General features: G+C 60.6%; 1 protein-coding gene across 1 annotated transcript in view; it reads left to right on the top strand.

Annotated features, from left to right (window-relative positions):
• Positions 1 to 3,618: 3,618 nt before the first annotated feature.
• The window catches only part of LOC132083701 (microtubule-actin cross-linking factor 1-like), a 146,489-nt gene continuing 124,718 nt past the window's right edge, over positions 3,619 to 25,389 (top strand). The window contains exon 1 of the mRNA XM_059488527.1: positions 3,619 to 3,838. Within this exon, the coding sequence (XP_059344510.1) occupies positions 3,619 to 3,838 (220 nt within the window). The remainder of the gene's footprint in view (positions 3,839 to 25,389) is intronic.

Genomic DNA, 25,389 nt, shown 5'->3' with positions numbered 1-25,389 from the left:
CGGGTGTGAGATCCACACGGGCTGGAACCGGCGCCGCCGTCTCCCATCCACCCGCCTCCTCTGGGGTTCAGCACGGCTGCAATCGGCTGCGTTTGCTCCCGGAGCACCGATGACACACGGGGTGACAAAGGCAGGTGTCACCCCACAGCCAGCCCCGGCCCTCCGCACTGAACCCTGCGTGCTGTGCCCAGGGCGGGCGGTGCCCGGTCGCCAAGGCGGGCACCGAGGGTGACCCAGGGTGTCACGGCATCCCCCCAGCGTGTGCCCGGGGCCGGGCCGGCCGTGGCCGCGCTCTCAGCGCTGCAGACACGCGGCAGAGCCGCCCAACCCGTCCGGGAGCTTTGGGAACGGCGCTGCGGCAGCGTCTGCATCTCCAGGCACTTCCCTCCTCCCAGCGCCTCTGGGGCTGCCGGCTCTGCTGGCATTGAGCTTCCCCTGCTCCTCTGTCACGGCTTTTGGGGTCCCCCATAACGATGGGAACCACAGCCCCCCTTGAGTGTGTTTATCCATCAGTGTCCAGTACCACTGACCACACTGCACAGAAAGCAGCGTCAGGGTGGCACCAGGGTGATGGCCCTGTCACTGTCAACATCATTGGGGTGGTGGGACTGGTGCCAGTGCACAAGCACACCCATTTCCAATACATCCTTTACTCTGCCCCGAGTTCCCCAGCACCAGTCTGGCCTGGCTGCAGCCCATGAGGTTTCCCAGGTCCCAGAACTCATTCCCAGGTCCCAGAACTCATTCCCAGATCCCAGAACTCATTCCCAGCTGGATTTTGTGTCTTTAAGGCCTTGCCCCTGCCTCTGTGGGGTCACCCCGCTGGTGTATCCACACCCGGGCGGGTTTTGGCCAAATGTTTCCTCCCCATCGCTGCGTCCCAGCGGGCAGGGCCGCAGGGCAACACGTGCTCCTCTCCAGCCACGTCCCCAGCCGCGTCCAGGTGTCACCACACCCCACGCCCTGTGTCCTGCACCTCGTCCCACCCCGTCGCTGCAAGCGCTCAGCAAAACACACACCGGGCAAGCGGCAGTGTTGGGATGAGATCTGAAAACCGGCGGGGGAGAGATGCCCACGGGGCGCTCGGGTGCGCCGAGACCCCGGGGGGACTGGGGCGCCGGGCTTGGCCGGGCCGGCTGCGGCGCCGCGGGAGCAGCCGCGCTAGCCCGGGGCCGTGGCACGGAGCTGCCTCCGCCGCCGCCGCTGCCGCTCGTTGGATGCCGCCGTCGGTGCGGGGCGGCTGGATGTGCCGTCAGCCGGAGCGGTTTAGCCTGCTTCACTCCTGCCGGGCTGCTGGGGCTGTCCTGCAGCTCCGCCACCCCTTCGGGCTGATCCTGGTGTCCCTGCCCGCGCCGCGCCTGGCGCTGGGACACGTCCGGCTGCGCCTGGGATGCGCGGCTGGCCCGCAGGTGAGGCCCTGGGCAGCTCACGGCTCTGCCAGCGCGGCCCTCCGGACCTTCCCGAGCCTGTCCCGCACCCTGCTGGTGTCCCCTGCACCTTGCTGGTGTCCCCGCACCCTGCTCTGTCCCCTCACCCTGCTGGTGTCCCCTGCACCCTGCTGGTGTCCCCTCACCCTGCTGGTGTCCCCTGCACCCTGCTGGTGTCCCCCGCACCCTGCTCGTGTCCCCGCACCCTGCTGGTGTCCCCGCACCCTGCTCTGTCCCCTGCACCCTGCTGGTGTCCCCGACCCTGCTTGTGTCCCCGCACCCTGCTGGTGTCCCCGCACCCTGCTCTGTCCCCTCACCCTGCTCTGTCCCCTCACCCTGCTCGTGTCCCCGCACCCTGCTGGTGTCCCCTGCACCCTGCTGGTGTCCCCTGCACCCTGCTGGTGTCCCCCGCACCCTGCTCGTGTCCCCGCACCCTGCTCGTGTCCCCCGCGCCGCGCTGCGCCTGCTGGCCCCGATCCCCGATCGATGGCTGCTCTAATTACCCTGGGCCTGGGGGGATGCGGAGGATGAGGATGGATCGGGGATGCTGGGAGGATGCCGGGGGGGCTCTGCGGGGTGCGGGGAGCTGATGGGTGGTTTGGGGGCACCCCCTGTGCAATGGGGCGCAGGGTGGGGAGGCAGCAGGCGTTGGGGGGCCCTGAGGAGCACGGGCAGGTTGGAGGGCGCAGCCCCGAGGGGGTTGCCCGGGGGTGCCCGGGCTGGCGGTGCCGGTTGTGCCGGCGCAGGGGCGGGAGGCGGCCGGGACCCCCCCGCCTCTCCCCGCCGCCCGGTGGGCAGGGCCGGGCCGGGCCGGGGGAGGCGCCGCGGCGGCGGGAGCGCACGGCGGGGCCGGGAGCGGCCGGACCGGGAGCGCACGGCGGGGCCGGGCCGGCACCGGAGCGCCGCGTCCTGCCCGGGGCCGAGTCGGTACCGGAGCGCCGGAGGGGGGTGAGCGGGGCCGGGGGGGCTGCGCACCGGGGAGGGAGCGGGGAAGGGCGGCCGATGGAGCGGGGATGGAAGCGCAGGGTCAGAGCGGGAGATGAGCGGGGGATGAAGCGGGAAGGGCAGGACACGGGGATGCAGCGGGGATGGAGCGCGGAAAGGCGGCGGGTGGCGATGGGGAAGCACCGGGAAAACCGGGCGGCAGCGGCCGCGGGGCTGGGCTGGAGCTGCGGGCACCGGAGAATGCCCGGGAGGAGGGGTAGGACCAGGTGGGAGCGGGAGCCGGGGGGGCCACACCGGCCCCGTGTGCCCCCGCAGAGCCGTGCCCGCTCCCCGCTGCCTCCTGCACCTGCCGCCCCCCGGCCGTGCCGCCCCCCGGCTCCAGCCCCCGCAGCCCCCGGCCCTGCCGCTCCCCGGGCACCGCACCCCGCCCGGCCCCGCGGCCCCCCCAGCCCCGCACCCGAGGGTCCCCCAAAACCGGGGCGCGGGCCGAGCCCCTCGGGGCTGCCGGGGGAGCCGCGGTTTGGGGCCGCGATTCATTTTTTCGCAGCTTTTCAATGGGGGGTGAATGACTCATGGAATCCTTTCTCCGTTTCTTTCAATGTTTTTTTGGGTCTCTTTGTTCCTGTTTTGCTGATTAAATGATGGGAATAAGGAAAGGCTCGGCGTGATGGAGGCGGCTCCTGCGCCGCGGCACATCGGTTGTAGGAGTCTCAGGCATTTTTCCTGGCCGTGCTAGAGGACACAATGAGATTTATTTTAAATATGTCTCATGCAAGGTGCTTATTTGCCCAGCGTGTGTACGCGGCACAGCTCACTCCCGGCGTGCTCCAGAAAGCCCTACCATCTTCCTCTGCCATGATTAATAAGATTTTTAAATCCATGCCCGTTCTCAGAGGGGAAAAACCCGCAGGTACAAAGGGCAGAGCCGAGCTGATTCTCCTTCTTGCGCTGAGCACAAAGAAATGGAGCCCAAAAGGTTGGACTTGGCTTTGTGGCAGTGAGCTCAGGGATGCCAGTGTGAGCTTTGCTGGTAGAGGAGCAGCCTTGCCAGCATCCCCATCCCTGAGAACCCCAGCAAAGGGGGAAACTGAGGCAGCATCAGGAGGGCTGAGACACCCATGGTGGACAACCCCTTCTCCACCACCCCCAGCACCGGTGGCCCGGTGTCACACCCTGTTTGCTCCTTCTGCAGGGTGCTGCTGCCCGCGGGGACGCCGTGCCCGCCCTGCTGGCCCTGCCCTGGGCCATGTCGTCCTCCGACGAGGAGACCCTCAGCGAGCGCTCCTGCCGGAGCGAGCGATCGTGCCGGAGCGAGCGCTCCTACCGCAGCGAGCGCTCGGGCAGCCTCTCCCCCTGCCCCCCCGGGGACACCCTGCCCTGGAATTTACCCCTCCATGAGCAGAGGAAGAGGAAGAGTCAGGATTCGGTGCTGGACCCGGCCGAGAGGGCTGTCGTCAGGGTCGCAGGTAAGGCAGCGCCTTGTTGGCTCCCCCCGGGGGTTCCTGCGGTGACTGAGATGATTTTGGGGTCACCTCTGTGCCCTGCTGCTCCTCGGGGAGCCTGGGGGTGGATGGGGAGAGGAGGGGAGGGATGGATGTGGCGCTGGTGGCCGAGGAGCAGGGTGGTGGTTTGTGTCTGCCATGGCTTTGTCCTCTCCAGGCTGGCCCCGGGCGATTCATCCCATCAGCGCTGGGGTTAAGGGATCACTGGGCACCTCCAAGTGCGGGTTGGGTGACATTAAAATGCTTCATTAGGGGCTGAATGGCTCCTTGGTGGAACAATGCCCTCGGCTGAACTCCGGGGAGGAATTTGCCCAGGGAGGTTTGGGATTCCCGCCCGGCTGATGGAGCCGGGGCTGCTCCTTTGTGGTGCTCCATCTCTGCGGTCATTGGGACACGCTGGTGTCCCCGTGTGGAGGGGACAGTGGCCCGTGTGTCCCTGTGCCGGCTAAACCGGTCACAGCTCCGGGGAAGGAGCGGGGCTGGGAGGCAGAGACAAAGGCAGGGCTGGAGCCGCCTCGGCCGAGGGCTCCTAGGGGCGGTGGGACCCCGCTCCATGGGGGAATCTGCTCGGGGCGGTGGCTCCAGGCACCAGAGCTGCGGTTTGATTCGTCACCGGGGCCAAACGGCCATCGAGGGCTTTGATCTGTGTGTGCCGGCTCTGTCCACATCTCCAGGCGCCTTTGATCTGCCCCTGCCGGAGCAAACGGGGATTTGGGAATCAGGGCCGTGCTCAGGGACCCTGCTGAGCCCTGGCCAGGCTGCTCCTGGCTGTTGCTCCAAGAGAAACCCGGGGTTGGGTTTGAATCTCTCTGGTGGGAGTGGGCACAAGGGTGCCAAAGCCCTGAGGTGCCCGCTCTGCCCAGCCCATCCTGTGGGGACACAGACTGGGAGCACTGGGAGCAGGGACACACCTGGCACAGGGACAGGTGCCACCAGCTCAGGGGTGGCTGTGGGGTGCCGCTCCCTCCCTGTGTCTCTCCCTGCCTGCCCCATGGCACGGAGAGCGTGGGGATCTGGCTGTGCCTCCATGCCAGCCCGGGAATCCTGGGGCTGGAAGAACCAGTTGATTCAAATGACGGCTCTTGAGAATGCACTGTCTGGGGCTGGGACAGGCAAATGTGCAGGGTGTGGCTGGGCCTGCCCCAAATCCCAAATCCCAAATCCCTGGGGCTGGGAGATGGAGGGGTACCAGGATCCTGCTGTGTTCATTGCTTCTCATGGACCTGCTCTGCCCCAAAATCCCCATCCTCCCACAGCCCAGGGATGGATTCTGCCCAGGCCCAGCCGTTCCCCAGCTCAATTTCTGCCCGGGATGCCGAGTGTTTGTCATCACCCAGCTGGATCCAGCTTGTGATGAAAGGCAGGGGGATGTCACAAAATTCGGTCTCATGCAGATTGCCCATTAAAAATAACTCGGGAGGTGCAGCGAGACAGTGCTGAGCTGGGGAAAAAAAAGAAGAGTTCGGAGACAGTTTTGTGTCACCAAGTTTGAAAATGAGCTGAAATATTGATTCAGATCCTTGCATTATTCAGTGGGAATGTCTGCGGGGCGCTGGCTGCCCCAGTGACTCTTCTGATCCTACTGGGATCAGGTTGGGACCAGGGATGGTGCCCTGGCACATTCAGGGGAGGCCAATGGGGTCTTGGCTTTTTTGGGATCTCCAGGAAGCGGAGCAAGGCCTGGGGATGGAGCCTGGGCATCGTTTGGGGCTGGGGTGGCATTCTTGTGCCACCATGGAGCTTGCAGAGATGCCACAGAAGGAGTGACGCCTTTGTGGGTTTGGGGGACACAGAGATCTTGGGTTTGGGGTGACACAGAGATCTGGGGGGCTCTTCCTCCTTGCTATATGTGGGGTGCAGCAGTCTCTGCATCCCCTCTGGCCATGAGAGCCAAGGAAAGGAGGGCACAGCCCAGGGAGGGCTGGCCCAGGTCTCCAGGCAGCTCTGGAGCCGTTCCCTGCTTTTTTGGCACCTCCTGGGAAGGCAGCGGTGGGAGGCGAGGGGGAGCAGGACGTGGAGGGTCCGAGGGTGACCCTTGGCCCTGCCTTGCTCTGTCTCCCTCCAGGCACTTGGCAGAGGCTGAGAGAGGGCGGAGGCGGCTGCTTTTGGGGGAAAAAAGGGCTCTTTTATCCCAAATCTGCTGCTGCCAGGGCCGTGCTGGGGCGCTGCTGGGCCAGGAGGGGCCGGGACGCTCCGGGATGCCAGGGCTGAGCGGGCAGGGCTGATGGACGAGGCGTCGCTGGGGCTTTCCAAGGGCTCTTTGAAAAGGTTCCTGCGAGTCCTTTGTCACCCGGGCGCGTCACCCGCGCCGCTGGCAGAGCCGGCGCTGGCTGCGGGAGGGAGCCGGGCTCCATCCCCGGGGACACGGCAACAAACCCCCTTGTTCTCGCTGCCTTGGGAGCTGGGCGCCGGTTCCGAGCAGCGCTGCCGCTGCCCGAGGAGGAATCGCTGAGTGCCAGCTGGCCGGCACAGATTTCCCTGTGCCTGGGAACGCGTTTTTGGGTCAGAGGGATGTGGCACCTCTGCAGGGCTCCGTGCCGGGGGCGGCTCCGCCGGCAGAGCTGCGGCCCTGGGGCCGTTCCCGGGGGGATTCTCGGGCCCTTCCCGGGGGATTCTCCGGCCGTTCCCGAGGGATTCTCGGGCCGTTCCCGAGGGATTCTCGGGCCGTTCCCGGGGGATTCTCCGGCCGTTCCCGGGGCATTCTCAGGCCCTTCCCGGGGGGATGCTCCGGCCGTTCCCGGGGCATTCTCGGGCCGTTCCCGGGGGGATTCTCCGGCCGTTCCCGGCGGGATGCTCCGCCGAGGATCCGTGCCTGGCACCGCCGGGCACAAAGGCCCTGCCACGAGGTCGCTGCCATCGAAACCCTCCTTCCTCCCCACGGAGGCAGCCAGGCACCGGTGCTCTGTGCCACGTTAATTACTTTTCCTAATTAAGGCGCCAAGCTGAAAGGGAGGTGCCTCCAAAATCAGGATAAGGGGGGTGATTTGTGTAACCCCACCCCAGGCCGGGGGCTGCGGGAGGAGGAGGAGGAAGATGGAGGTGCTGCCCCTGGTTCCTCTTCATTCCCTGGAGGGATTTGGGGCGCGGTCCCCCCACCCTGAGGGGGCTCGGGGGTCCCTGGGTGACGGTGGGGACGCACAGGGTGTCTGTCTGAGCGGGATGGGGCTTTTCTCGTTGCCATGGTTACCCAGCCGGGCCCTCCAGTTGCCATGGGAACGGCGCATCGGGGTGAAAAAGCAACCTCTCGAGATGGCCAAAAAAGGGCCGGGATTTGCCCCAGTGAGGGGGGCTGGGCCTGGTGGGGGTCATGGCGAGGGGGTGTCCTGTGGGTTCAGTGGGGCTGGGGGGACTGGGGTGTCCCCTGGCCTGGGGACAGCCGCCCTCGTGCCCTCCTGTTTCCACTGGAGGTTTTGCTCCATCAGCTCAGCTGGGATTTGAGGGGCTGAGTGGGGTTTCTGTGGGTATGGGAGTGCCAGGCAGGTTTGGGCCTGAGCCCCCATTTCCCAGTGGGGTTTGGCTCTGTCCCACTGCTCCCCTTGGTGGGGCCTTTCCATCCCCTCCAAAGTCCCCCAGCTGATTCTCAGGGCCCCCTTTTTCCTGCCCATCCCTCGCCAGGTGATGCTGAGGGGTCCCCAGGCAGTGCAAGTTGTCACCCCTGGTGTCAGCCCCGCTGCCACCCCTCTGTGTCACCCTCTGGTGCCACTGTCTGTGCCAGCCACCCTCCTGTGTTGTCCCCAGTGTCACTCCCTGGTGTCGTTCCTGGTATCACGGCCATTGTCACCCCCAGTGTCACCCCCACTATAATCCCCAGTGTCACTCTGATGTCACCTTCATGTCACCCCAGTATAATCCCCGATGTCATCCCCTATGTCACCCCGATGTCACCCCCAGTATAATCCCCGGTGTCACCCTGGTGTCACCCCGATGTCACCCCCAGTATAATCCCCAGTGTCACCCCCATGTTACCCCCATTATAATCCCCGGTGTCACTCTGATGTCACCCCGATGTCACCCCCGGTGTCACCCTCGTTGTCCCCTCCCGGTCCTACCCCGAGTGGCCGCCAGGGGTCGCGGCGGGCCCGGGGCGGGCTCCAGGGGGCGGGGTCTATTCGGGGGTGTGGCTTCAATAGGGGTGGAGCAAATAGAATCAGATGGGCGGAGACTTTAGACGGGCGTGGTTATAATAATTTATGTCTCGGGGGCGTGCCCAGGGGCGCGTCCCCACCCGTGGCAGTGTCCCCAACCATGGCACTGTCCCCATTCACCCATCCCGGTTACCGGGCCGGTGTGGGGGGGTCCTGGGAGCCACGAGCGGGACCCACGAGGGCGTGTCCCTGTTGGTGGGCACCACCCAAGGGCGTGTCCCCCAGGTGGGCGAGTCGCGGGGGGGGGGGGGTCCCGGGGCGTGTCCCGTGCCAGCGGGGGGGTCCCGGTGGCGAGGGGCGAATCCCCGGGGCTGGTCCCAGTAGCGAGGGGCGGCTCCCGGGGCGGGTCCCGGTGGCGATGGGCGTGTCCAGGGGCGTGTCCCGTTCCCATGGGCGGGTCCCGGTGGCGCTGGGCGTGTCCAGGGGCGTGTCCCGGTGCCCATGGGCGGGTCCCGGTGGCTCTGGGCGTGTCCAGGGGCGTGTCCCGGTGCCCCTGGGCGGGTCCCGGTGGCGCTGGGCGTGTCCAGGGGCGTGTCCCGGTGCCCCTGGGCGGGTCCCGGTGGCGCTGGGCGTGTCCAGGGGCGTGTCCCGGTGCCCAGGGGCGGGTCCCGGTGGCGCTGGGCGTGTCCAGGGGCGTGTCCCGGTGCCCAGGGGCGGGTCCCGGTGCCGGGCGCGGCGCGGCGGAAGCGGCCCCGGCACAGACGGGCCCTGGCCGCGCCGCCGGCAGCTGCGCCCAGCGCGGGCACAAAGGCCGCCATGGCCGGCTACGTGCCGGGGCTGCTCCCGGCCAACCGCAGCCAGGAGAAGGAGTTCGTGCAGGCCTACGAGGACGTGCTGGAGCGATACAAAGGTACCGAGCCCGCCGGGCCGCGCCGCCGGGCCTGGAGCGCGCCGGGGCCGCCCCGCGGGGCTCAACCGGCGCCGTCCCGGAGCCTTCCCGGAACCTTCCCGGTGTTTTCCCTGTGTTTTCTTGTTGTTTCCCCGGTGTTTTCTCGGTTTTCCTGGCTGGATGCTCAGGGGCAGCATCCTCGGGTCGCGCTTGGGGTGTCCCCAGCTTGGGGACAGCGTCTGAGCGCCCCAGGTGTCGCCAGCGTGGGGTGTCTCGGTTCCCGTGGGTTCTGTGCCGGAGCTCCATCCCCGCGTGGGATGTCCCTCGTTCCCCCGTGGGTTCTTTGCGGGAGCTCCATCCCCGCGTGGGTCTCCCGGGTGCCGCCGCTCCTGCGTGGGCTGCCCGCGGGCTCAGCATCCCTGCGTGGGGTGCCTGAAGGATGAGCGACGCTGCCGTCGCCAGCGTGGGGCGTCCGTGGGCTCTGCGTGATCCCCCCACCTCCCCTGGGTGCCTTTCGCTGAGTTTTGGGGTCCCCGTGTCCCTTCCAGCATCCCAGCCGGGCGCCCCGAGCAGCACGGCATCCTTCATCCCTGGTGCCACCAGCAATGTGGGGACCCCTCGGTGTCCCTCACCCGCGGTGCCACCAGGGATTTGGGGACCCCTCGGTGTCCCCAGGGTCCCTCCCGGAGGGGGATGCGGGCCCAGGTGCTGCCGGTGCCGGTACCGGCAGTGATTGTGCAGTTTTGGTGGCAGCGCCTCGTCCCCGGCAGCTGTGTGTGCGTTCCCATTCTTCTGCTTGTTATTATTATTTTCTTTTCCCTCCTCCTCCTCCTCCCCGCTGCAGCGCTCGGCTTGTCCTGGAGCCCAGATTCCAGCCCCACAGGGCTCCCAGTGCTCCGGTTTATGAGTTTAGCAGCCAAGCCTCTTTAAAATGCTGAGAGGAGCCAGTGCCTGTTTCCTTTTCCTCTTTTTTTTTTCCTGCGGAAAAAGGGGAATCATGGATTCCCTGGCTCCCTGATTCGGGGGGTGCCACTCCAGCACCCCAGAGGTGGGAGAGAGGCGCAGCCTCCGCAGGGAGCAGGGGGTGGAACCTCCTCGGGTGCCTTGGAAAGGCACTGGAAACGTGACTTGGGCTCGTCCAAGAACTTGACAAACTTTTTTTTATTAATCAAAAGATGCTTTGATGTAGTTGGGTTCAGCGTGGAGACGCCGGCGTGGAAGGAGCTGCTGTTTGCGTCGGGTTTGCTTTGTTCCAGGAAAAAAATGGAAATTCCAGGGCCTGTAATGCACTTGGTTCAGCTGGAGCACCCTTGGCACCTGGGCTCCCCTTGCCCGCTCCCTGCTCTGGCTGTTGGGTCCTTCTGGGAAGGAGTTTTTCTAGGGAATTCCTGATTTTTGCACTGGGATATGGTAGAAACCTGCATAACTTGGAAATGCCCTGCTGGGTGTTGTCAGAGCTTGTTTGTGGTGTAGGGGAAATGAGTTTGTTTATACTCCATAAAAGCTTTTCTTTGCTTTTGACCCATTTCCCAGCTCCCCACCCCTCCTGGGGCATCCCATCAGCACTGCAAGGGCCGAGTGGGAACCTCAGTTTGGGTTTGAATTGGTGGATATGTTGTCTCTTCCCTGTTATTCCCCACTGCAGCTCCTGTTTGGTTTTTCCTGTCCAGAACAAGTTTTCCACTGGCTCATCCCCTCCCCCTCTTAATCCTGCAAAAAAAAGGAGTTTTCACTGAAATGTGACTGCTGAGCGAGGAGACCTGTGGTGTTGTTGTGGTGCCACATCCAGGACCTGGCACTGGCGGCAAGGAGGGCAAGGAGGACACTTGGCGCTGCCAGAGCCAGGATTGCAAATGCATTTCTCTCAGCCAGCACCACTAAACACCCTAAAAAACCCCAATTTGAGCAGCGAGGCCTCTGCTGTCGAGCGAGCTGGGACAGGTCTGGAGGGAAGCAGAGCAGCAGCACGTGAAGGATCCCAGAGCAGGCTGTGAGTCCTGAATTTCCCTGGTGAGCAGGAGTGAAGCAGCTGGCAGATCTGGCAGATCCCCGTGATTCCTTTCTTTCTAAGAACACCCACCCTCGGCAGCGGGGCGCGGGAGCTGCCGCAGCGCTGCAGCACCGGGGCTCTGCTCCCATCCCCTGGGGGAGGACATTGCCATCAGCACTGCAGGGACACCCACCCGCTGTGCCCTGCCTCTGAGGGGGTGGCTGCAAGCAGAGGATGGGGCTAAAAGTGGCCATTTTGGGGGTGGTGGTTGGTGATGTCTCAGCGTTTCGTTGCTGTCGCGTCTCCAGCGTCCCGTCTGGAGAAACCCCCGCACCTGCAGTTTGGAGGTCCCCAGTGCCACCACCTTCACCTGTGTGGCACAGCTGGAAGCCGGCAGGCCTGTTCCCTGTGGGGATCCAGCCTCTCTTGCCTCATCCCTGGATCAGAGAGCCGTGGCACATGCTGGGACCTGCTGTGGATCCCGGCGGGAATGATGGAATCGGCGCAGGGGTGACGCTGATGGTGGATCTTTGGACACCTCTCTGTCACCCTGAGCAAAGCCCAGCAGCTGAGGGCTCCTCTCCATTCCCCTGGCAGCCTCCTGTCGTATTTTGGGGGTGTTTTCCTCACTTGGAAAATCAGATGTGGAAATCACAGCCCCGTGCTGAGCAGCCCCCGGCAGCTCAAGGGTGCCGGCGGCTCTGCCAAGCTCAGAGCACAGGTCATGCTTCCCCTGCTGTAAACATTAACTAATCAATCCTGCTGAAATCCTTTCTTTCTCGTAATTCACTGGGGGTGTTTTTGGGATTGGGGGTAGAAAACCTGGAGCTATGGCACCTCCAAAGCTTTTCCCTGCTCCTGGTGCTGTCTCTGTCCTGCTCTGTGGTGCCCAGCACGTGGCCTGGCTTGTTTGGACTGGGACAGCACAGGGTGGCTTGTCACCTTGCTTGAGTGCACTGCCTTCAGTTAGGGAGGGAACAACCTCCCAAGGGCTGGAGGAGACCCTGGGGTGGTGGGAGAGGTGGGGAATCCGTGTATAAATCAACGAGGATTTATTCCAGGTGGGACTGGAGCCTTGCTGCTGGTGGGTGGCATTCCTGGCCTTCATGTCTGAAGAACCTCCTTTTTTCCCCACTTGTGGCTGGTGTTGTGCCACAACAAATGCACCTGGAGGTGTCTGAGGCCTTGTTCCTTGAGCCAAGCAGCTCTCCCAGCATGCAGGCACCTCCTGATGCAGGAAATTGCTGGGAGATCCATCCCACCACGACAAACCTCACTCCTGGCTGGTGCTGAGTGGGCTGCACGAGGCCTCTGTGGCCTCTGAGATCACTGCTGGGGCTGCTGGCGTGGTGGTGACTCCTCACTGGGGGAGAGGAAGCCCTTCTTCCTCTTCATCCCTGGGGAGCAGGGCTGGCCAAGTTCCACTTTTGGACTGGAGAGTCCCCGGCTGGAGCAGCGTGGGGGGAAGCTGGGCTGGGGTTTTCCATCACTGGGTGAATAACCCTGATTTTGGGAGGGTTTATTGGGAGTCATTTGACTCTCTGGCATGAGGAGAGGCAAAAAGGGGGGTCAGGAAGGTGGGGCAGCCGTGGGTGTGTGAGGTGGAGCCCCAGCACTGGGGAGCTGTGCTTGGTTTGTTTTGGCCAGCAGGGAAACGGGGCTGGTGGTGTTGCAGGTGACAGGATCCACCCCTGCTGCAGGTGACAGGCTCCACCTGGCCTGGCTGGCTCTCTGCATGGATCCACCCCCATGTCAAGGCCCAGAGGTGCCCCCCAGGCTGGCATTGCCAGGCCGTGTGTGCTGCCAGCATCCCCAGGATCAGTGAATCCGCGGCTGGCGCTGTCCTGGTGCCCTGCTGGTGACCCAGAACGGTGGCTGAGCCCTGCTCTCCCAGCTCCTGCAGCTCTTGGCTGCTTCTCCTCCTTCCCACGTGTGGGAGAAGATCCCAGGGCGGGCAGGGGGTGGCTGAGCCTCGCTGGCCTCACCCGGGATGGCACCAGGATGTGCTGCAAGGCTTTGATCTGCTCTCAGCGGCTTTGGAAGGGGCTGGGGCTGCTCCCTGCCTGCTCTGCTCAGCTCTGCATTCCCGTGGAGCCTTTTCCTTCCTGGCTCATGCTCCGGGGCGAGACTGGAGTCTTTGACCTCCGTCTGCTGGGTCTGAGCCAACCTCCTTTGCAGGCCTGTGTCAGCTAAGTTTAGACTGCTCTGGACATACCGTGGCTGATGCCAGTGGCAAGGAACCTCCCGGAGGGAAGTAAAACAAGAGGTTTTATTTAAATTTCAAGTGTCTTAACACCATTGTTTGAATACCCGGTTGATAAGTGCCTTTTTCGTGGGTCTGAAATGGATAAATCCAGGCTGTGGGGGCAGCAGGGTGCTGCAGGTTGCAGTTCCTCCTGTCTTTCTGCTGTGCTGGAGCTCGGGGTGGGCAAAAAGGAGCTGGTCCGTGCTGGGATCACTGCATCCAGCTCCATCCCAGAGGGAAGTAAAACAAGAGGTTTTATTTAAATTTCTTATTTATATCTTTCTTTATTTCTTATTTATATTTTTCTTTTTCTTTATTTAAATGTCTTAACGCCATTTTTGAATACCTGGTTGATAAGTGCCTTTTTTATGGGTCTTATATGGATAAATCCAGGCTGTGGGAGCAGCAGGGTGCTGCAGGTTGCAGTTCCTCCTGTCTTTCTGCTGTGCTGGAGCTCGGGGTGGGCAAAAAGGAGCTGGTCCGTGCTGGATTTTTTGGATGCAGCTCCATCCTGCTGCCCAGAGGGGCTGTGAGCCCTGCCTGGAGCATGTGCCTGGTTCCTGCACGGGGCAGTGTTTCTCTGCCGGCTGCAGCAGGAGGATGCTCAGAGCAGCTGGGAAGCAGCACAGAGAAGCCCTGGAAGGGACCCCACAATAATCCAGCCCTTCCCAGCATGGCTGTGGCCGGATCTTAGCAACGCCAGGTGAGTGTTGCAGGCAGGTGAGGCAATCGCTGCCCTGGGGAGAGGCACACCTGGGGACACAGCCCTGATAGCTGGGGCTGGTCAGCCCTGCCGTGCCCCCCGGCAGTGGGTGAGCCCTCGCAGGGCCATGGGCAGGAGCAGCAAACCCTGATTGCTCACACACCTTTCCCATCCCATCCCATCCCATCCCGTGGGGTGGGAACCAGCAGAGCCGGTGCTGGGAGGTGCAGGCAGGGAGCTGATCTGCCCAGCACACCCCTGATCCTGCTGGATGCTGTCCTGGAGAGCTGCCTTTCCTTCCAGACACACTTTTTTTTTTCCTCCCAGGAAATTCCAGATTTAACCTCTCAGCACTGTCCTGACTGGGAGGTTTGGGGGGGTTTTAAACGCCCTCCAGCTTGGAGAGGGAAACTGCCAAGGAAATTCCCCGCTGGTGTTAATGAGCTGGGAAGTTTCGCTTCCAAGCTCTTGTCCTGGGGTTTTGTGTGTGTGGATGGATCTCACCTGTGGGGTTTTGTGTGTCTGGATGGATCTCACCTGGCTGGGAGAGGGATCCTCCATCCTCAGCTTCCCACAGGGATGTGTGATGGGAGGCTGATTGATCAGATTTGGTGTGTGAAATTAGTGCTGGGATGTGATCTGTGTGTCCTGCTCCTGGGGCAGATAAGCCCAGGGATGCTGTCCTGGAGATGCTCTTTGTCCCAGGAGATTCCAGATTTAATCTCTCAGCTCTGTCCTGGCTGCGGGGTCTGGGGGGGTTCAAACAGCTTCCAGCTTGGAGAAGGAAACTGCCAAGGAAATTCCATGAATGGAGGATGCTGGTCTTAATGAGCTGGGAAGTTTCACTTCCAAGCTCTTGTCGTGGGGTTTTGTGTGTCTGGATGGATCTCACCCGTGGGGTTTTGTGTGTCTGGATGGATCTCACCCAGCTGGGGGGCCGGGATGGGGAATCCTCCAGCCACAGGGATGTGTGATGGGGCGGGAGGCTGAGTGATCAGATTTGGTGTTTGTTTGGCCCTGGACAGGATAAAATGAGTGCTGGGATGAGATCTGTGTGTCCTGCTCCTGGGGCAGATAAGCCCAGGGATTCCTGGAACAGGGGGAAGTGGGAAGGGGGGTGTTGGGTGAGATGGTTTGGGAGATTCGGGGTGAGGAGCAGGATGCTGGTCCCAGCAGGACGGGCTGCAGCCCCTGTGGCTCTCAGAGCCCAGCCTGGTTCTGTGGCTGCCAGCAGAGGTGGGACAGGTCTGTCTGCAGGGCCTGTGCTGGTCCCTGCAGTGTCCCTTTGTCACCCAGTGTTTATCAGCGCTCTGAGCCAGCGAGCTCCGGGCGCTGGGAGGCCACAATTGTGTTTATTTTGTTGTTTTCCTGTGCGTGACAAGGCTGCATTTCCATTTTTCATTTCCTGTCGAGCCCTGTTTCCCTCTGCTGAGTCCCAGCGTGCCCTGCCTGCCCTCCCCTGCTCAGATGAACATTTTTCTTTAATGATGCTGGGGAAGCTTTTCCAGCCTCCCACAGGTGATGAGTGCTGTGTTTTGCACATCTGCAGCATCTGCGTGGGCTGTGTTCTCTCCCAGCTTCTGTTTTGCCCACCTTGAGCTCTGCTGGGAGCCTTTTCCCCCTCCTCAAACCCTGCTGGGACCCCTGCCCAGGTTGGGGGTGTAATGCTGGCATGGCTGGGATTGCAAACATCTCCTCCAAATCTCTTGCTTTGCCCTTGCACCTCAATCCTGCACAGCCATGAAGCTGTGCCTTGCTCCCAGTGGGATTTTTGTGTCCTATCAGGCCTCACCAAACTCATCTTGCTTTTTATTAATCCTTATTCAGGTCCATTGTGGCCCTACAGAAATGCTTTGGCCAGCAGCTTATTTTTCCCTGCAGGAAACTGTATACAAGGCTGGGAGATTCCAGCTGACCTTGGGGCACTTTTGCTCCTGGTAAATCCTGTGGGAGCGACTCCTTTCCGTGCGGGGTGGGGTCTGGAGGGCTTCCCACCCTGGTGGTCCCCGCTAATGAGTGTTAATTAGTGCCGTCCCTGTGCTTCAGGCGTGTTCAGTGATGCTGGGGACAGCTGGTGTGGCCCTGTGACCTCACTGGGGGCTCGCCAGGGCTGTCCCTAAATAAATCCACCCCAGACATGTCCAGGATCCATTCCTGGCTGTGGCAGCACCCTTGGCATGGCTGGAACAGCCTCATCCCCTTTCCTGGGGTGTCCCAGCATCCCCCCAGCTCTGGGGGGGGACATCCAGGGATGGCACAGGGGGGTTTCAGTGCAGGCGCCTCCAGACTCTGCTGCCTGTGGGATATTGGGTATATTCCATCCTGCTGCCTGTGGGATATTGGGGATATTTCATCCCCAGGGATATTTGGGATATTCCATCCTGGCTGGCTGTTTAGGATGTCCCATCATCCCCCCAGCTCTGGGGTGACAGTGCTGGGGACATCCAGGGGTGGCACAGAGTGCAGGTTTTAGTGCAGGTGTCTCCAGATGCTGCTGCCCGTGGGATATTGGGGATATTCCATCCTGCTGCCCGTGGGATATTGGGGGTATTCCATCCTGCTGCCCGTGGGATATTGGGTGTATTCCATCCTGCTGCCCGTGGGATATTTGGGATATTCCATCCCCGGGGGATATTTGGGATATTCCATCCCGGTCCCGGCTGTTTTTTGGGATGCCTCTCGTTCCTGCAGTTGCTGTGCTGGGAGATCTGGGATTTCTGGATGTTTCGGGAGCTGGGGGGGCTCCCATGACTCTCCCCCCCTCTGGAGCCAGCTGGAGGATCCTCCCTCCTCATCCTCCCTCCTGCAGGAATTCCTGGCGTTCCTGGCTTCCCATTAACCCCTTCGGGGCTGGAGGAGAGGAGTGTCCTTCTCCCCATCAGGGCAAGGTTTGGGGGAGCTCAGTGGGTTTTGGGGTGAGTTCCCCCCATCTCCCTCCTGCTGTTGGCATTTTGGAGCAGCTGCCTGCCATCCTGGAGGAGTTTGCTCTCTCCCCTTTGCCAGGAAGGGAAAGATGGAGGTAAATAAAGTGGGATCTCACTTTCCCCATGATGGGCTCAGCTCTCCGTGCCTGTTTGGGGCTGTTGGAGAGGAAGAACCTGATGTCCCCTCCTGTCCCTTCCCACCCTTCCTTCTCACAGCCCCTTTGTCAGCAAGGATCAGGATTTTTTTTTCCCTTTTTTTTTTTTTTCTTTTCTTCCTTTAGAGGAAAATTCCATTGTGCTATTTTTAGTGGTGACAACTTGGCTTCTCCCAACAACTTTTATTCTGCTGCTGACAGGCGCAGGGGGAGATGGCTGGGAATGGTCCTGAGATGCCAGGGATGCAGAGGGCACCAGGCACCTCCAGCTCCTAAATCCAGGCTCTTCATGAGGCCTGGATCAGCTCCTGGATCAGCTCCTTGCTGGGATGAATGGATGTCACCTCCATCCCCAGGGTGTTGGGGTAACCAGAGTGTGGAGGAGGCCTCTCACCAGTGCCCCCCTTCCCATCTGGGAGCTCCCAGAGGGATTTTTGGCTCCCTGGTTCCCAGCTGTCAATGGCACAAGCAGCAACTGGCCTGCTGGGTTTGCTCTGCTCCCCATGCAAAGTGATATCCCCGGCGTGTGTCTGTCCCTGGAGAAGTGGCTGTCTGTCCTGGAGCTGTGGAGGAGGTGGATACAGGGTTGCTTCCACGAGTGTTTTGGTTTTATTTATATTTTTATGGATAATTTACTGTGGGTTGCTTGGGGGATGCATCTCAACACAGTGAAGGAGCCAGGGATTTATGTTCCTGTGGATGAGGGGAATCTTCTCACTACCCTGAGTTTCAGGGAGCTTCCCCCCTGTTTTTGGGGGGAGATTTGGCTCCTGCAGCACATCCTTGCTCCGTTTCTCTCCCCTTCCTCTGGCAAAGCTGAAATGCTGTGTGGCAGCCCAGGCAGGATGATCCTGCACCGTGTGGTGGGTCTTGCTCAATCTGCTGGGATCTGTCCAGAGAGGGAATGGGGAGAGCAGGATCTACCTCCATGACAGCACGTTTCAACACTACTGAGGATGATTATATTACTATAATTATCGTTGTCATTATTATCTCTATTATTTGATTTAACAGAAGTCCTGGTCTGTGCCTGGTGGACACCAGTCCTGCTGAAGGGCAGCAATGAGCAGGTCCAGGCACTTGGATCCATCCCCCTTGGATGGCTCTGCTGCCAAAAATTCCTTTAAAACCAGTAAATCTCCTTTTCAGCTTGGTAAGCCCCTTGCAGCCAGGGTGAGGTGAGCATGTGGCAGTGTCGGGGGGCAGAGACAGGAGGGATCTGCTCCCCATCTGCTCCTGCCTCTCACCTGGGAAATGTTGGCATTTTCCCAACATTTTATGCCACTTTTCTGATGGTTAGGTGGCTTTTCCCACCAGGATGGGAACCCATCTCCCCCTGCCTTAAATCCCATTGTTTTTTTTTTTTTTTTTTTTTATTTTTCCTTCCCCTCCCAATTCCCTCGAGCACTCTCCCTGCTGGAAATATCCCCAGGACACACAATCTCGGCGACGGGTGGGAAGGGGATGCCGGGGGGGCCCTGCTGGTGCGGGGCAGTTGTTTGGCTCATTTGCACAAAAGGGGGGTGGCCTCAGCCCTGGGAGGCTTTCATCAAATAAGGAAACATTGCCAGTGGTCAAAGGGCAGAGGAGTCCAGCAGGAATGCTGGGCTGGGGACAGTGCCTGGAGCTGCTGCGTGCCCCCATGCCACCCAGCTGAGCAGCAGAAGATGAACTTGGAGAAGTACAAGAAGTTCCTGGATGGGCTGGGCACCCTCAGAGGTATTTGTGAGCCACGGGCAGGGGGAGGCTGAGCAGATGGGTGCCACCATCTGCCATCGATCCCTGATTGAGGCAGACCCAGGGGGAGCTGCTCCTAGGGCTCCTGCACTTCTCTCTTTTGTCCCTTTTGCCTTTGGAGCTCTGGGGCAGCTCAGGGAGCCCGGGGAAGCTGCTTGGCAAATAACTGGGGAATTTTGAGCTGAAATTGCTGCTCCAGGCTGCTGTTGCCACAGGCTGGGGGCTGATCCTGCTCCGCTGAGCGTGTTTTCACTGTTTGGCTGCAGGTAGACGGTGGCGTTTGGGTGCGGATTGCTGATTTCCCACTTCAGTTCTTTCTAAAGCTCTTTCCCAGTGCTGTGCCCTCTCAGGCTGTCCCTGGAGAGGCAGCTGGGACACCCGATCGTGCAGGGCTGGCCCCTGGCAGGTGGCTGGAGGCACGCAGCCCTTGTCCCACGGTCACCAGCCGCGAGCCCGGGCTGTGGGAGAGCAGCTCAGCTTACCTGCAGCTCTGAGAATGCTTTCTCTCCTCTTTCTTTCTTTCTTTCTCTATTTTTTTTTAATCCTCCCTGCTGTCAGAGGAGCTTTTTTTTCCCTCTGGAATTCCCAGCCAGCCTCAGGAGTTCTGCTAGAGGGACAGGAGAGCAGCAGGCACCTGGAATGCCATTCCTGTCACCCAACAATGCTGTCATTGACTTGCCCCTTTTCACAGCAAGGCCTCGGCTGGGCTTTACCAGCTGATCCCATTGTATAACAAAGGTGAATCAATTCCATGTTTAATTTAGCAGGGAGCCAAGGGAGTTGTCACCAGCGGGCTGGCACTGTCCCCACCCTCCCGTGCTGCTGCTGTGAAGGGTTAATCCCTCAGCTCTGTGCTGACAGCTGCCCTGAGTTATCGAGTCTGGGAGGAATATAATTCACTTTCTTATGCTGCCCTGGTGTCCATCATGCATTTTTCCTGAGCCTCGCTGCAGCTGGCACTGGGAATCAATGTAAGAGGAGCCCCGAGTGGCCATGTGCTGCCTGGGTGTGGTGGCAGCTCTGTCCCCTCCATCTCCAGCCCCTTGGCAGCCAGAGCAGGGATGGCTGCTGGGTTTGTGTACCATTGAGCCCCACTGTGTGTTTTGGGGGTGCTGCTGAAGCTCTCCCAGCCCCGTTTCCAGCTGCAGCTCGGTGAGCTCCCGTCGTGCCCGCCACAGCGAGGTGCAGGCGGCCAAGATGACATTATTAATCGTGTTTACAAGGTGACTGCTTGCTGGAGCTGAGCTGGCAGCCTTCCCCTCTCCAGGTGCTGCCCAGAGCCCTGCTGGGAGCCTTGGCTCCTGTGCTGGCTCCACATCCCAGAGCTCGTGGCACTTTCCGTCCCTCCAGCCCGGAACAAGGACATGGGTGGCACGTCCCCAGTAAGCCCAGTCTGTGGGTTTTCCTCTGTTTTGCTGCCTCTAGAGCCAGTGATGACGACTTTGTCTGTCACCAGCTGTGTTTACCACAGCCCTTTGTGGTTTCAGTTCGGTGGGGTGGAGGCTGGAAGTGTCCAACCTGGTCTGATGGAAGGTGTTCCTGCCCGTAGGGCTGAAATGGCCTTTAAGGTCCCTTCCGGCCAAACCAGGCTGGGATTCTCTGCTTGGAGGAGGCCAAATGCTGCTTGAACCAGCACAGTTTGAGCCCTTTCACGCTGCTGGGGGCTTCCCAGTGCATCCAAGCACAAAAGGGGTGCCCACAGGGAATGTTTGGCTCTGTGGCGCTCGCTGGCGAGGGGATGCTGTGCCGTGCATCCTGCTGTCACTGCTTGGCATTGCCATGGATCTAAGTGTGCTCCCAGCACTGAGAACAGCCAGCCCGGCCTGCCCTTGAGCTACAGAGCTGGAGGAAAACAAGGTTTTATTGCTGGAGAGGTTTCTTTTCCCTTCTCCCCCCTCATCTCTATTCATCTCCCCGGGGAGGTGGAGGCAGCAGCGGATATTGGAGCTGGGAGTGTTTCATATGTAAATGCTCGTGTGTGTAAGTCCAGGCCCCTGACCCCCGGCTCCGTGCCAGCATCCATCCCTGTCAGCCCTCCAAGGGGCTTGGAGAGCGTCCCAGTGCCCCCAGCTGGTATGGGGCAGGGGGGCCCTGCCAGATCCCTGTCCCCATGCCGGGGACAAAGGACCCTGCCCCGGTGGGTGTGGGGTCACCCAGACTTTCCACACAGTTTCCATCTTGAGTTTCGCAGGGCAGCGTTGGTCACGGCCCTGAAGTGACCAGATCCTTTGGGCTTGGCTGAGGAAAGCCATTAGATTACAAATTTATTGCTGGGTTATTTTTACCAGCGAGCTCGGGGCCGGCTGGTTTCGCTTTCTGAGGAGTTTTGTTGTTTACTTGGTGGCCGGCTCAAACCTGGCATCTCCTGGGCCCTGGCCGTGCATTGCCAGCTAATCTGGCTCCATCTGACCTTGGAGCTGCCACGTGCTTTCCCCAGGGGAACCAAGCTCAGATTTTCCCCTGTGACCAAGGAGTGGGTCCATGTCACCTCACCGTGCCACATGTGCCCGCAGTGAGGAATTTTGCAGCTCCGCTGAGTTTCTGCTGCTAAAAAGGAGAGATTTGGGTGTTAGGTGCTGCCTGAAGGATTGTGGGTGTCAGAGCACGAGGCAGGAGCAGCATCCTGCCCTGCTGTGTGCCACAGTGGTGCCACAGCTGTCCCCTTGTCACTGTTTGCTTTCGTCCCATCGCGTGGTGGCTTCCCCGAGGAGCAGACGGGGCCGCCCAAGGTGGCCGGGTGTGATAAGAGATCCAGGGCCAACATCTTCCCTGGGTGGAGGCCCTGGTGAGTTTTGGCTCTGCCAGCCCTGTGCATGAGGAGGATGGGGCTGGTGTCTCCTGGGAAAGGGTCAGGGACACTTTTCCAGCACGGCCACCCATTGAAGTGTCCCCTGCCAGGCAGGGACACTCCCAGGCTGTGCCCTCACTGAGGATCTCTGCTGATTTACAGCTTTCCCACCACTTCTGTGTGGTGCCAGGGATGGTTTTAGCCTCAGAGAGCTCCGGCTCAGCCCTGCTGAGGGAATCTGCTGGGCCTGGGCCAGGCTGGAGGGGTCCGGCGGATCTGGGGCTTGAACGGAGCGGCCAGAGCAGTGTTAGCAACTGGATTATTTCATTTGCTTTTTAACAGGGATTAAGTTTCTCTGCAGGAGAGCAGGTCTCTAGGGAACAGAAGTTTTGGGCTCCTGCCTCCCCCTTTTTTTTTAATCCTGCATTTCTCTTGTGCTGCTGCACGCCAAGGCCAACTGGCCGTGAGCTGGCGGGAGCAGCTGGGATGAAGCATCACTTCAGGGCACAGCACAGCCATGACCTGGGGTGTGATCGAGTTTGGAAGGACCAGGACCAGGCCCTGGGTGCTGTGGGGAGGCAGCTGCGGGTTCTTTGCTCCTCAGATCCCCCTCTCCAGAGCAGGGTGCTGGGGCTGGCTGGCACAACAAGCCGCCGCCGCTTCTCCCGCCTCCCGCCCGGCGCTAATCAGGTTTCACACTGCTTAGTTTGGGACATCTAATGAGATCAGGGCTCAAGGTTGCTGCCTGCCCTCCATCTGCAGAGGAAGAGGAGGGAATCGACTGCTTCCTTCTCTTTGACCTCCATTTCTCAGAGCAGGCTTTGCACATCTTTGGCTCCAGCACCGCCGTGTTCGCGGCCTGGCGAGGCTGGGGAGACCCTGAGCTGCTTTTTGGGGCTCACCTGGGGACCCACAACTTTCTCACAGCACCTTGGGCAGAAGGTGCTGTTTTGAGCTGCTTTTTGGGGCTCACCTGGCGAGCTGCAGGCAGAAAAGAGGGGGGACCCACAACTTTTTAACAGCACCTTTATTTGTGGGGAGCAGGATGAGGCCACCATCAGAAGCCAGGGGACAGCCCAGCCCTGACCCCCCTGGCCCCAACACCCCCATTGTGTGGGGCCTGTGCAAACACAGCAGCCCCCAAACAAAGCCCAGCCAGTTCCCACTGGCCCAACATTTGCCTGTTTCCCCCGCTGCCAGGCAGCCTCTGCTTGGCGTTGGAATAACGAGAGCCTCTCTGCGGAGACACCGGCTCTTTTGTTAGCTGGCAGAAAAGGAGTTTTGATGCCGGCCATCCCTCCGCCCCCCGGCTTTCCTGCTCCCTAAGCCGCTGCTGTGGGAAGTGCAAAGCTTGGGCTTGAGCTGCTGGGGATGATCCCAGTGCTTCCACTCTGATGTGAACCCCCGAGCAGCTCCTCACCCCAAGCGGCCACAGCACAGTGGGGTCTGCCTCCTCCAAGAGAGGGGCTGGGGTCTGAGACTTCATTTGGGGGATTTTTCCAGCATTTGAGGGATATTTCCAGCATTCAGGGCATTCCTGCCGTGGGAAGTGCAAAGCTTGGACTCGAGCAGCCAGGGATGATCCCAGTGCTTCCACTCTGATCCAGCTCCCGGCTGCTTCCCTGAGCAGCTCCTCACCCTGAGCGGCCTCAGCACAACAGGGTCTGCCTCCTCCAAGAGGGGCTGGGGTCTAATTTGGGGGATTTTTCCACCATTTGTGGGATTTTCCAGCATTCAGAGCATTCCTGCTGCTTGCCTCCTTTGCAGACAGTGGCAGCGGGTGCAGGATTTGGGATTTGCTTTGCTCTCCTGTGCTTCTCCCCTCTGCTGGGCTTTCCATCTCCGGTGAGGAGGTTTTTTTGCTGATTTGTTTTCTCATGGCTTTCTCCCCTCACTGCCGGGGTGTGCTGGGAATTCCTGAGCTGCTGCTTACCCAGCCGTGGAGAGGAGACGGCGGCGGCTCTGTGGAGGTGTCCCCGTGGCCGGAGGGGCAGGGAGGGACCCGGAGATGGCATCGCCTTCCTCCTCCTCCCCCGGCCTGGGAAAGGAGCCACCTCTCGTGTCAGCACAGGCCCCTGGCAAGGCGTGCAGACCTGTGTGTCCTCTTGCACGTGGGTGTGCGAGCAAGCCTTCCTCTGCCCAGGGCTGGTGCTGCTCCCTCCCGAAAACACCACGCTGTTTTCTGCTGGAACAACTTTTGCTGTTCCTTGTGCATCCCCATCCTCTTCCCTCCCAGCATTTCCACGTGCATCCAGGATGGCTCCAATCTCTCTGTGCAGCTTTTATCTGTCCCTGTTCCCTCCTGCCCTCCCCATGCAGGACGATGCCACCGAGTCCGTGCCAGCTCCAGTGCTTTCCGTGAATTTCATGGCATCACCAGCGAGCAGGAGCTGCCAGCGTCCTCGGAGGGGTGACAAGGCAGGGGAGGCTTCCCAGAAGTGGGAAGCGATGAAATAATGCCTGAGCTGCTGCGTCAGCAGGATCCCAGCAGCCTTGGGATGGGAGGTTTGTCATGCTGGGAAAGCAGCGGTGAGATCACCCCCCTCCAGCATGACGCTCATCCCGGGCTGCAGGGAGGGTTCCAAAGGGCAGGCAGGGCTGGGAAGAGTTGGATTGAGATGTGTCCAGGCTGGATTTGTGTGCTCGTGGCTCGTGGGCAAGGGATCTGTGTTAGGGATCTGCTGGGATCTGTGTTAGGGGCACAGGGAGAGTTGGGAATGAGATCTATCCAGGCTGGATTTGTGTGCATGTGGCTCATGGGCAAGGGTCTGTGTTAGGGGCACAGGGAGAGTTCCAAAGGCCAGGAAATGCTGGGGAGAGTTGAATTGAGATGTGTCCAGGTTGGATTTGTGTGCACATGGCTTGTGGGCAAGTATCTGCTGGGATCTATGTCCCAGCACAGGGAGTTGGATCACTCTGGGGAATGCATGGGGTGCTGCTGGCTCTGGATGTCCCAGGAGAGCTGCTCAATCTGGGGCATCAGAATGTGAGCCCCACTGAGGAAAGGCAGGTGATGCCTTGGAAATGCCAACTGCTCTTCCTGCAGGAAACGTGGGAGCCTTTTCCTGGTCCTGCTGTGTGGGGAATGGTCTCCTCCTGAGTTATTTTTGGGGTTCTCGAGGCCCTGGGTTCTCCTGTTGGCTCTGTCCATCTCACAGAGTTGGTCTCTTTGGATGGCCCCTGTTGGGATGTCACATTCCTGTAGACCCCATAACTGCTGCTGTGCTGGAGGATTTGCCCTCCAGCCTGGCAGCAGGAGTTCATGCTGCTGGGGAATGATTAAGTCACGAGCAGGTGGCCTCCAGCTCAGCTGTTTGCCTTTGCAGGATGAAAGCCACAGGAATGATGTTTGCTTCCAGCCCTGCCTCGAACCTTCTTATCCTGCCCTCCATTTCTGTATCCCACAGCAATGGGGTGCTGGGGTGCTTTCCCATGTCCCCCCCAATTCAGCACTGCCAGCCCTGCTGTGGGAAGGGAAGTCTTGTCTTTTTTGAAAGATATTATTCTAATTTTGGTGCCCAGACGTCTGCTGGAAAAGGGAACATCTCTGTTCTTATCAGCGGAGCTTCCTTTCCCTCAGTTCTGATTTTACCACTGATGGTGCCTGGGGGGGTTCCAGGGTTTCCTCCCATTCCCTTCTCTCTCCCCTTGTTTTGCTGACCTTTAGAAGCTCCTCTGTGAGACATTTGCAGGCAAATATTGATTTGTGCTGCTCTCACGGTGCAGAGTGGGGGGAGTGGTGCAGCACAGCCCCCAGCCCTGGCTGGGATGGAGCTGCTCTGCTTAATCCAGATGAATCCTACTTCGAGCTCCACCATTACTGTGTAAATGGGGAGCAGTGGAGGGATCCTCGGAGCCAAAATCCCTGTTTGCACAAACCCCCTGTGTTTGGGACGTTGGTTTTCCAGGGCCACAAGAGCTTTGGTGCCTGTCTTTCCATAGTCGTGATTTTTGCCACACTGGGGTCGGATGGTGATGATCCAGATGAATCCCACCTCG

The sequence above is a fragment of the Ammospiza nelsoni genome, chromosome 25, assembly GCF_027579445.1.
Source record: "Ammospiza nelsoni isolate bAmmNel1 chromosome 25, bAmmNel1.pri, whole genome shotgun sequence".
NCBI lineage: Eukaryota > Metazoa > Chordata > Aves > Passeriformes > Passerellidae > Ammospiza > Ammospiza nelsoni.
Note: the sequence above shows the minus strand (reverse complement) of the source record. Positions and strands in the feature narration are given on the sequence as shown.